At 35.4% G+C, this 12475-nt stretch overlaps 1 protein-coding gene across 8 annotated transcripts in view; it reads right to left on the bottom strand.

Moving 5' to 3' along the window:
* Window positions 1–12475, bottom strand: part of SPEF2 (sperm flagellar 2) — a 74621-nt gene that overhangs the window by 43058 nt on the left and 19088 nt on the right. For 6 of the 8 annotated variants that reach the window (XR_011678983.1, XM_071425560.1, XM_071425564.1 and 3 more), the window contains exons 8-16: window positions 11560–11747; window positions 10294–10462; window positions 5434–5650; window positions 4832–4962; window positions 4407–4614; window positions 3810–3907; window positions 2926–3029; window positions 2196–2443; window positions 715–820 (exon numbers count right to left, since the gene is read on the bottom strand). Coding sequence is in view for 7 of the 8 variants with exons in the window: in XM_071425560.1 (XP_071281661.1) it covers window positions 715–820; window positions 2196–2443; window positions 2926–3029; window positions 3810–3907; window positions 4407–4614; window positions 4832–4962; window positions 5434–5650; window positions 10294–10462; window positions 11560–11747 (1469 nt within the window). In the remaining variant the exon portion in view is untranslated. The remainder of the gene's footprint in view (window positions 1–714; window positions 821–2195; window positions 2444–2925; window positions 3030–3809; window positions 3908–4406; window positions 4615–4831; window positions 4963–5433; window positions 5651–10293; window positions 10463–11559; window positions 11748–12475) is intronic. The other 2 variants (XM_071425562.1, XM_071425561.1) reach the window with 2 other exon arrangements.

The following is a 12475-nucleotide window of genomic DNA, read 5'->3' on the forward strand; positions in this document are numbered from 1 at the left end:
AAGAAAAAGCAGATCATCTAATTTAACAACTAAAACAACTCCACCCACAACCCCATCATTTTAAATATAAGAAAGTTTTCAAAATTCTATTGACACCTAATAATATATTTCTTACTCTTTCATGTCACAAGCTATATTTACTTTCTAATATCACGATTAAACTAATAGTAATGCATAATATAATAGTCTGAAACAGTTAGCAGTATCAAATATTGAGAAGAAAGAATTGTTCTTTATTTTCCTCTTTGTGAAAAGTTAAACATCTAGTGATTCAATTTAAATTAGAAAACTAAGTGGTTTTTGTAAATGTAGAAGTGGAAAATAACATTTTACAAAATCTCTAACTCAAATCAAGTGTATTTCACTTAAAGCCAGTCACATGTGTGACAGACCTCAGATGTAAAGGCACACATAGATACACACACACATATATATATACAGAATGTATACACAGTTCATGCAATATATACCTGAAAACTAAATTCCCCTTGGAACAATAGCCTGGAAAATCAAAACACAAGAACTTATTTTCCAGGAGAATTTATATTGTGCAGAAAATGAAAATACCCTTTAGGCTCCACATTATAGAAAGGTCTAAGTAAATTCTTGACATTAAGCACTGTAAGTACTGTCCTGGATCACACATGAGATTCAGATCAGTTACACGCCTGAACATCGGGCTGAAGTAATATTTTTGTTCTTCATATAACTTACCTATGTAGCAGCTGCTCCCTAGCCAAGTCAATATTTTCTTCTAGGATTTCAGCATCTGAATTTTGATTGCTGCTCTTTTCAGACTGAGATGCCTTTCTTTCATCTACTATGTGGAAAACCAATATATAAGCATATATTGAAAAAGGCAATTATTCAGACAGTTATTCACCCAAACTACAATAATCATTTTAAGAACAAATTCAGTGTTCCTTGATCTTACATTTCTTAACTTAAAAGTTGGGTACCACGCAACACCAGCAGGGTGTCCTGCCTCTTCCTCTGTTTAAGTGCACAGCCAATTATAGCACTAACATTTCCTAGTGGATGCTTTTAAGCCATAAAAATCTCCAGTTGGAGACGCGGAGCATTCCTGTGTGACTATTTCAGGCTTATCTACTCTACCAGCTGGAAGGTATTTTCCCAGTTTCATCCAAAGTACCTACTTTTCACAATGAACAGACATCTCACTTCATTAAAAGACAAAGTATTCTCTCTTTCTGAGTTCTTCTTTAAATTTTAAAAAAGCCTTTAGTTCATTAGATTTTTAATTGTTCTATTGATTCTTTCTGTCATCACATTTATATCTTATGAAATAAATTCCATGTGTATTTCTGAGATGATAATAAATATAACTACATGTTACAAGTCTTTTGGCAGCATAAGGTCTTAAAATTAGCAATTTTCAAGTCTCTGTACATTTATCCTTGCCAGATTTCTAGCAAAAGCTCTATACATAAAAGCTCCATACATAAAGGCCAAATGTACATGGTGCTTTAACTCAAGCTATTTGCCATTTATGCACTGCAATGAAAACTACAAAGAATCTCCTCCTAATTTGGATAATACATGACATACTCATTAAAAAAAAAGTCTGTTTCAACAAGGTCTTAAATTGTGTGGTCTGGAAGTGAAACAGCTCTCAAAAAGCCTTTGATGTCTTTGCCTTGTTTGACCAGAATTGACTTCAATTTCTGATCATTCACTGACTAACTGAAGACAAGACAAAGGCAGTAATCAATAGGGAATTTATTCTGGCATTCTCAGGGAATGAATATTGGCTCATCCCTCTGTCTATAATTTCCTTTTTCCCTTTATAAGTGTGTCTCCTGAAGGAAAACACTATTTACAGACACACACTTGTAATGCAGTGTATTCTGCATCTATTATAACTTGTGTTTTTTTCCTGCTGCTGTTTTATGTGATATCTAACACCACCCACTGTGCTATCTTAGCTGCAATGAGAGTAAAAATACAACATATACACATGCACTTGCCCACTTTTGATCTGCCTTTGACTGAAACAAACAGAAGTATTTGGAATAACCTGGAAGGATTCAAGGTACAATTAACAAGTGATACTGTGAGATATAAAGAAATTGTCCAGTAATGCTATTTTGCATTATTAACTACAAGATTATTAACTACAAGATACAAGATATCTGCTTGTCATTTTACTTTGTTCATAGGAGTTGGAAACTTACACTTCATGTTAGCTGCCCGTTCCAGTACCAGACTGTCCGAAATATCCAATAATATAGAAACATCAAATGCAGGGGAGGTAGGAGGAGGCTGGGTAGGGGCTCTGGGATCTATAGCAAGGGACAGCTTTTCAGAAATTGGATCTTTCGCTTCTACATCAATCCCTGTATAGGATTTTTCAAATAGCTTTGCCTGATTAATTGTCATTGGAAACCCCTCCACAATCCACCCCTTCTCTGGTGGTATTTGGCTAAAAGGAAATGAAGAACCAGAATTACACAGTGAAATGATAGCTTAATAATAAAACTGAAATAACAGCTTGCTCTAGCCATCATGCATTCTTAATTCAGTACATTAAATTTCCTGATGCATACAGAATACAACAGATATTAGACTCTAAAGTAATGGATTTTAAATCAGAAGAAAATAACATCAAGTCAAATTAAAGTGAAAAAATCAGAAACAAAACTATTTTTGCTGTGTTGATAAATAAAGATTTCAAAATCACTCTAGAGACTGCTCAGAGGTATAATTTAAGTTTTCGCAAATAACTCTTTTGCTGAAGTAATAAATAGGAAAATCTATTTTCTAATTTACAGTATACTAACGGGAGTAATACAACTTAAATGATATTCGTGTAGGAACCTAAGTGCTAACTGTATTTCAGGATAGTTGAGACAATTTTCTGTCAAACAAGAGTAGATAAAACCAAGCATCTATACAATTTCATACGTAATGGCTTCCAATAGGATGTCAATTAGTAATTCATCGGGAACACTTTTTCCGTTCTTCAGCCATTTCTGTGATGCAGCACCAAGTTGGGCACGTACTGACAGCTGTGGAAGAGTGCAACAGAAGTATGCTCAGAATGTCCATAACTGTCATTGAAAAGAGTTGTTGAAAAGTCTGTGACTCCACATTTCATATTATATATTAATTATCTATATTGGGGATGGTGGCTGTTATTTATCAATAACAGTTGGGGGGAGTCTATTAAGGAGAATAGACCATTTTTAAATTGTAAAAAAAATGCCTAGAGTAATTGAAATCTCCAGCTGATTTCCATGATTATACTCAATAAAAATGCTGAAAAAAACAAGATAGAGAAAGCAAGGATATGAAGGCCAAGAAATTAAAATTAAGTGTTCTGATTCTCAGCTTATTCTGATTTCCATTACCACTGATTATTTAATACAGCAGCACATAAATTCATTAGTTTTACAGGTATTCTTTTATATCATAGCTCCAGAAGTAATTTTGAATGAGCAGTAGGCCATAAAAATCACTGTAGAATTAAGCATTTTTAAAATAAAGAAAAGAAACCTTGTCATGGGATGAATTATCTGCCTGGCTGCAGCAAGCAGAAATACATTTTTGCTAACTCAGAAATGCCATAGAAAATACCACATCTTATGTACATGTGAGATTTCACCAAAAAATATAGTATTTTAATAAGATGTACAACTCTAAACAACATACAGAGGAACAGATTTTCACAAAAGCCCTTTTCATATTTCAGAAAATACTTGAACTCATGTCAGTAATTCAGAATTATGAACTTAACCATTTTAAATAATGTATTTTTATAAAGTAGAAACTAAAATTGGACTACTAACCTTGGATAGGCCATCCTGACTGCTATCCAATTCAAATTCTTCCTGGATTTCTTCCTGAGATGGATCCGTTTCAACAGGGCAATTGTCTAAAATAGGTTCTAAAATAAAGTTTGATGATGCTATTACTATAAAATTCATTATTACAGATAAAGAATAAAAGTACATGGCTTGTTATTGTTCTTTGAACAAATCAATACAGAAGGTACATGAAACTGTTAGAATCATAGGAGCATTGAGAAATTTAGGTTGGAAGCAACTTCTCGATCTCACCTAGTTCAAACACAACCTTCTGCTCAAAGTGGCATCAGTTATAAGGTCCGACCAGATTTCTCAGTTGTTTACCCCATGTAAACAACATGGAAAACCTACAAAGATGGAGACTACACTACCTCTCTGGGAAATTTGTTTCAGTGTTTGTCTTTCCTCATGGGGAAAAAGCCTTGTCTTGTGTCTAGGCAGAAGGGTAACAAAAAGGGCTTTTGCAGATTTCTCCACAAAAGAATGGCTGGGGAAAACGTCTGCTGGGACATGCAAACGACTAAGGTATCCCAAGGCCCTGAGACACACAGGAAAATCTGTGCAACGAGAAATACTTACCTGTGGTAAGTTCTGTGGTGGGTTCTGTGGTAAGTTCTGTGGTGGGTTCTGTGGTGGGTTCTGTGGTAAGTTCTGTGGTGGGTTCTGTGGCGGGTTCTGTGGTAAGTTGTGTGGTGGGTTCTGTAGTAAGTTCTGTGGTAAGTTCTGTGTCTGTGGTTTCAAGCTCCTCTAGAAGATTTGGTGGTGAATTTGGTAAGTTCTCCTGGTCCTTGTATCAAATATGACAGGAAATGGATTAGAATGAAAATGACATCTTACTGAAAAAAAATAGCCTGTAAATTCAAGCTGATTCTTCCAGTCTTACCTGTCAAAACTTAGAATTAAGTCTGAAATTGAGTAAAAAAATTCAAGCATGCTTTTTTCCTTACACATTTCATTCCCATCTACCTGTTAGAGTCAAGACCAAAACTAGGGAATACACTTACCTCATTTTGCTCTCCAGAACTCTCTGCTCCCTGTGAAATTATGCTGGATTCACTTTTCATTTCATTATTAAGAAAAGCTTCAATGGCTTCCTGAACCAGAGTACCAACAGATAGTACCTGAATATTGCAAACTAATACACAAAAATATTAGATAGCTACAATATGAGTTGAGTATACATACAGAGAAACTATTACAATCAGTTAAATTAATTATTTCATTTGGGCTTCTAATGTAAATTATTTTCACTCTTTCTTCTCTGTAACTACTTCACAGTATCTATCGACAATCACGTAGCTATCTTGCTAGTCTCTTCTAAAACCAGTATCTCCAAAGAAGTTCACCAAAAGCATTTCCCAATTCTCAATGAAGAAGTATTAACATTACAGTACAATTTTAATATTACTTTCAAGTTCCAGTGTTCCTAAGTTTATTTTGGAATATAATAAAGGAATGACATGCAATCAACCCCAGCAAAATACAGATGCATCTGAGGTTCAAGAATCATTAATGCAAGGATTTTCCAAAACAATTTTAATTTAAGAGTGGGATTTTAACACAAACATTTTAAAGAATTTTAGGCAAACAAACAAACAACCTCTACCTTTTTCAACAAACTTTGCACAGGTAGTTTTTCCACTAAACATTTTTCCCAAAACACATCCCTTGATGGGAAATGAAGGAAATTCACGTGAAGATTTGGGCTTTGGAGGATAGAACATTTCCATCAGTCTACGAAGTACATGACCCAATATGTTATTATTAAGAGGAGGTTTGTTTTCACTGTTCTCTTCAGTTGGGCTCCATTCCCCTGTCATGTGCTGTATAAATGACAAATTAGCAAATCTCAATATTGCTATAATCTTGCCTTCCATCTTTCTAAATATATGTACTTATTCATATAAAAAATACATAAAATAATGAAATTTGAATAGTACTCAATAACAACATAGTTTTTAGAATAGAACTTCATTAAAAACTATAATTATGGCATAATCATTAAATATTTATCAATATTTGCTAATAACTAGTTGAGAGACAAGTACTTATATAAACATTTTCATAGATTATGTAATTCTGCCTCTGGATGGATGCCGTAGAGAAAATACAACAAAAGGTTCATGAGTTAAGGACAGAAAGAGATCACTCACCAGTTATCATTATGGGCAAAATAAACTTGACCTGGGGAAACTGGTTGAATCAAAATCAGACAGGATGGTGAGCACTAAAACAAATCCTACAAATATCATCCTCCCAGCCCTCCCTCCTTCCCAGGCTAAACTTTATTCCAAATTGTGTAATTCCTCCTGCCCTGCAGAGCAAGAGAACAGGGAATGGGGGTTATGTTCAATTCATCATGTTGCTTCTGCTGCTGCTTTCTCCTTCATCTGCTCCAGCATGCGGTCCTTCCCACAGGAGCCAGTCCTTCACCAATATATCCAACCTGAGTCCTTCTCATGGGCTACAGTTCACAAATGGCACCCACTTGGTCCCTTCCATGGGATACAGCCTTCCATGAACACGGTGCTTCAACATGGGTCCCCCATGGGGTCACAGCTCCTGCCAGGAGCCTGCTCCAGTGAGGGCTACTCTCTCCATGGGCCACAGCTCCTGCCAGGAGCCTGCTCCAGTGAGGGCTACTCTCTCCATGGGCCACAGCTCCTGCCAGGAGCCTGCTCCAGTGAGGGCTACTCTCTCCATGGGCCACAGCTCCTGCCAGGAGCCCGCTCCAGTGAGGGGCTCTCTGCATGGGCCACAGCTCCTGCCAGGAGCCTGCTCCAGTGAGGGGCTGCTCTGCACAGGCCACAGCTCCTGCCAGGAGCCTGCTCCATCACGGGCTTCCCGTGGAGTCAGAGCCTCCTTCAGGCACATCCACCTGCTCCAGTGTGGCCTCCTCCATGGGTTGTACGTGGATCTCTGCATCACCATGAGCTTCCATGGGTTAAGGTAGGATCTCAACAACAAAGCATGGAGCACTTCCTCCTCGTCATTCACCACTGACCTCAGTGTCTGCAGAGTTGTTCCTCTCACACCTTCTCACTCCTCTCTTCTCTGACATCTGCACAAAACCTTTTTTTTCTTCTTAAATATTTTATCACATAGTTGTCACTACTATCCCAGGTTGGCTCAGCCTGGGCCAGTGACGGGACCACCTTGGAGTCAGCGCTGGCATTGACTCATGGGACATGGGGGAAGCTTTCAGCAGATTCTCAGAGAAGCCACCTCTGCAGCTCCCCACTAGCAGAACTTTGCTGTGCAAATTTAATACAGATTCCTATATCACTTTTTTAATTCCATAAACATGAAAAGTAATTTCACCAATATTATAGAATTAATCAGTAGCAGATTTTTGTACTAGAAATCCACTATCCTAATATTCTGCATTCTAAAATTGGGCAACATTATTGCCCAGTATCACTTTTAAACCTCTGAAAATTTCATGAATAAAGATTTCAAATGTATTTGCCTAACACACATTCAATAGAGAGAAAAAAAATCAAACCAAAGCCAACAACTCAAACAAATTCAAACATCATTAAGGGAAGGAAATACTGAGTAGAAACTTCCAGTTCATCTACCCTGAGATAAACAGAAATTTATCAGTTGTATGATTTACTAGGTTTTACTAGTAAATATAATTTTACTGACAATCACACCGGAAGAATGAAAGAATGTAGTCCAAAGAATGGAACACAGAACTGTACTTTTACTCTACCAGTTTTGCATCTTATAGCACTAGAAAAGTCCAGCTGTCCTGGAGTTTATGCTGTGAGAAGGTAAAAGATATTTTAGTATGCAGAATAATACTAGTCCTATATTAATATTCATTTGGTTGGAGAATATTAAACAGCTGTTTGGAAATGTGTAGACTAATAATATTACCAATTAGATTCTAGTCTGTCACTTCATTTTGGGTGCACAACAAACCTTTGAAGGTAAAGTCAAAGACTTCAGCCAAGAACATTCCAAGCAGGAAAAAAGGAAGAAAAAACTGGTTCACAATGAGACTAGTAAAGCATAGTAGAAGATTGCACACAGAGAGTCTGTGGAATGTCCATCCTTGGAATAATTGAAAGTTGACCAAATGATCCTAAACAATCTTACCTGACTCAGAAGATGGCCCTGCTTTAAGCAAATGACCTTCACAAGCCTTTAATCCAAACAACTGTGTCATTCTATAAATTAAATATTTCATCACCATCAACAGAAGTGAACAATGCTAAAGTTCTACTCAAAGATAAGGTTTTGAACTCATGTTCTGGGTGTTCTCCTGAATTTACTATCTGGACCCATGTATTGCCATAGCATACATTCCACTAGTAGAACACGATCAATGGTGACTTTGAACACATCTACTAGACAGAAAAAAAAAATCTAATTATCAGTCTAAAATAAATTTAAATTAAAATTAGAAGTCATTTTTAATCAGTATAAACAAATAAAGTAAATATTTTTGGGTTGCACCACGTCCCCTCTCTATCATCTCTCAGAAAACATACTTCTTCATGTGTATTTGAAAAGACATCCTTAAAAAAACCCAAAGACTTGCACTATCTGAATAATTTTTCTTTAAACCTATAGGTAGGGATGGATCAGTTCTTTGAATTCTATTAGACCTCTAGAAAAAATTAATTCCAAGTGGAATGGGTTCCCCCACTTTTCAGTTATCTGACCCTTTTAACCAGAAGATTGCTAGACTGTACCTCTCATGAGGTAAAATAGTTTACCTTTCAGAAACAAGTTTTCAGGCATCCACGTGGGATTTATGTAATTCCTGGTCAATACTTTTGAATGAAATCAGCAATTATTTGAACAGTGCCTAATGCTATGCTTGGTTTTTGGTTATTGTATTAATTTATTAAGTGATTAGCCACACGGTAAAACATGGTAGTTTCAAAAACATATTCTCACAATAAAATATAATATGTAACGTGCAATGGACTGAATTTTCTTGTATTTTATCAAATACATCTCACACTTTTAGCTGGTATGCCTAATGTAGGTGAGGTGTTCTTTAGAGATGCCAAACTGCCTGTCCTGGGCTTTTTTCACAAACATTAGGAAAATCTCTACAAATGTTGTGAGAATGACCAGCCAACAAATTTTTATCTAGAAGCAAGACTTGAAAGAATTAGCTGTTCACTTAGGTTTTTAGAAGACATAAGTATGAACTGGTGCCATCAATTTCACACGTCATATGATGCCAGTTTTTGATTAATAATGATTCAGGAAGGCATAGGACTAACAACATCTGGGAATAAATTATGAAATAATTTGAAATAGCCTGGCAGGAAAAAAGAGGCCTTAAATGTATCAATAAATTTTTCTGACATTCAGTGATGTTACACTTATAGAAGATTACTGAGACTTCATAATGTAAACAAAACTATGACTGAAAAACTTAATTTTTCATTAGTGCTCTCTGTTTCCTGCCTATCTTTTATGTCCTCCTTGCTGACTTTGTGTACAGCCCTTTTTCTACCAAAGAAAATAATCATAAAATTCCTACATGAGTTGCTATGCTGTGAATTAGGACCTTATAAAGAGATAAATCAGAAAAGCATATCTTAAAAATGAAGCTACAGTAAATTGAGCTTTCAGGCATTCATCACAGAAACTCATAATGGACATCTATACGCACTGCAAAACAAAAATGTACCAAGTGGCTTGGGATGTAGAAAAAATTAAACATATATTGTAGTTATAAATCCCCAACAAGAAAAAGACTGGGTATTTGCCATGATTTTGTCACATTCTACTCACCAGGCTATTTGAAAAGTCTAAATATGTAGTGGGATTTAATTAATATAACTATGAATATAATTTTTAAAAAACTGTACAATACATTTTAACAAGGAACCATCAACCCTTAATCTTTCAATTTTGAAATAACACTGATGTATTGAAAAGTTGATTAAGTTAATATACCCTGAAAAATATTTACTTGTATTCTAACAGAAGATTAAGAAAAATGTCAGCCATTTTTAATAATTTCCAAAAAAGGTTACTGTATTAAAACAAATAGTTCACTCAAACCAATAAATCTTGCTAAAGAGCTTTCATTCAAAATTGCTGAAATTAAGAGTTCAGTTTTTGTAACATGTCTAGTATTTCATTTTACTGCTTTTACTTGTTACATTCTGTTGCATTTTCCAATCTGGTAATATTAACCTTTAATACCTTTAAAGTCCAATTAGCTGAAAATTCACTGCATTGCAATTAACATGTTGGTCCTACAACTCATGAAATATAATCAAGGTTATATATAAGAATGGAATTATAACTCCTACTAACATAAAATACAGTTTTCATACAAAACATCAGGCAATGAAAAGAAAATGCTTGTCTTAACTTGCCAACAGAAACCAGTAATAGAACAAAATGCAAGATCACAACATGAAGTTAATGATTTTGAAAAAGCAAGGTGTATTATCTTCCATTACACCTTATCAGTTTGGTGTACCTTGTATTCACCATAATCTTTTTCATCTAACAGACTGATTTTATTCAGCTCTACAAGTTGTTCTGGGCTAGGTTCATCTGACAAAGGTTGAATTGAGGCTTGTTCATATATTGGTTTTCCTTTTAAAAAAAGTTCCTTCCAATCCAGCATCAGTTTAAGTGGAACACGGCTGCACAAAAATGAAAAAAGGGAAAAGAAAAAAAAACCAGTTTTAAACAAAAATTAGAAGATTGGATATTTGACAATAATGTATCCAAATTTACAAGAATTCCAATCATGAAACAAGCATATGCTAAACTAGTTATAGTTTATAATGCATCCTATAATTATTACAGCCTCTTATAAGTGTTTGTTTCCTTTTATGACAGCTGTAGGCACTTGTAGGCTTCAGTGTTTTCACAAATGTGTCATCACAAAATATTTGGCTAGCAGAGCTGTGTAGTAACAGTTTTGTTATTGCTACTTTTCCCTGCCCCAAAATATTCTTTCCTTTTGTGTTGTAAAGCCTCCTCTTGCCAAAAAAATCTATAGAATACTTTTTCCTCAAAGTCAAAATTAATTCAGACTTATATGAATTAAACTTTTTCTTCAGTTAGTATGACTAATTTCACTAAACTGTGTGCCTAGGTTGACTATTTTACCACATACTAAATAAGCCTAAATTTATATAATTTCTATTAAATAATCATGTGTATTGAAACACTTCTACAGCATGGGCACTTGGAGATTACTGCCTTTGTAGGACTTTCTCAAAAACCCTGCGTAATTAGGGCATGTCAGAAGAGAGAATCACAGCATGGAGGACTCAGGATAATCTGGGCTCAGTTGATGCATTTTGGACATTCCAGGCAGCATATTTAACTTGGGAAATTCATCCTGTTTGTATTATTTTGAGGAAGTGTTCACCTAGTGAAGCAAACTAGGATGAGATGAGCACCACTCAGTTTCAACTTTTAACTAAGGAATTTGTTAATAAGAAAGGAAATCAGCAGTTCCACAAACCGTGGCACTAGTGGATTTTGGTCTCCTAAGAATTCAAGTCAGTTGAGTTTTCAAGAAATTATGCTAAGGCTGTAGCATTAGTTCACTCTGAATTACACACCAGTCAATCCACGCACAAAAATAATGCTACCATTCTCACATTCAAACTAATTCCAGCTGCCATGTAAAATATCTGAGAAACTACATCATTTGCTATAGCGCTTAAACCAGTCTGATTAATGCAGCCTAACAGCTGTTATTGTTGCCTAGCAGCTACATACTCACTTGTTTGTCAGTTGACGATATTCTCCTACTTTTGTCGATATATCAATGATTTGGTCTATCATTTCCCAACACATAGAATAATGCTTTTTATAGCGTGCCTGAGCTCTTTCAGCAGCAATTTTCTCATGGTATTTTCTTTCTCTGGTTATTTGTTCTTCATTATCAATAGTTTCTTGTTTTGCAAGAGCCTAGAATTGTTTTTAAGGAAAAAATTTGAGACTGCAATGAAAATGAAAGTGCAGAGGTACACAGTCCCGAAAATGAAAACTAACTTAAGAAACAAGAACAGCTCGATTCTCACCAGAGTTGCATAACCAGCAGGCAGACTAACACATAAACAAATCTAAGCATTTTTATTCGCTCTGTAAATTCCCATTTTTTTGCTTTCTAAAATAGAATAAAATAAAGGAGAAGCCCATTACTTCCTTTATGAATAACAGATTAAGACATATTCAGTCCTTGAGGGCAGTGAAATTGCAGCTTTCAGTGTAACAACCAGTTTAGAACATGTAATTTATCTTACTAGAGTCTGATCTTCAAATAATTTCATATTATTGATGTTGTTCAATCTTTGAAAGATTTCTGGTCATGGTAGAAAATTATCAGTAGTTCCTGTAGTGGCATGCTCCATCACCACCTCCTGTGGTGGTGGCTGAAAGCATACTTAAAGAGATGATGTAATCAATAGCTATAGCTGCTGATTACATAGGATTCCAGCTGTGTTGGAGGATTTGGAGCTGCTGATGATTTTTGACAGGAAAAAAATTCTAATATTACATTATGGCCTACTATCAGCATAGCATTTGGCAGTTTTCCACAGAATTATAAGTCCTTTTAATCAACTTAAAGCTTCAAAGCAGAAATTAGCACTCATGAGTGAAACTACTCCAGCATTTTTCAAAAACAGACTTTAACA

The sequence above is a fragment of the Agelaius tricolor genome, unplaced genomic scaffold, assembly GCF_023055355.1.
Source record: "Agelaius tricolor isolate 1412-34295 unplaced genomic scaffold, bAgeTri1.0.p SCAF_4, whole genome shotgun sequence".
In the NCBI taxonomy this organism is placed as follows: Eukaryota; Metazoa; Chordata; class Aves; order Passeriformes; family Icteridae; genus Agelaius; species Agelaius tricolor.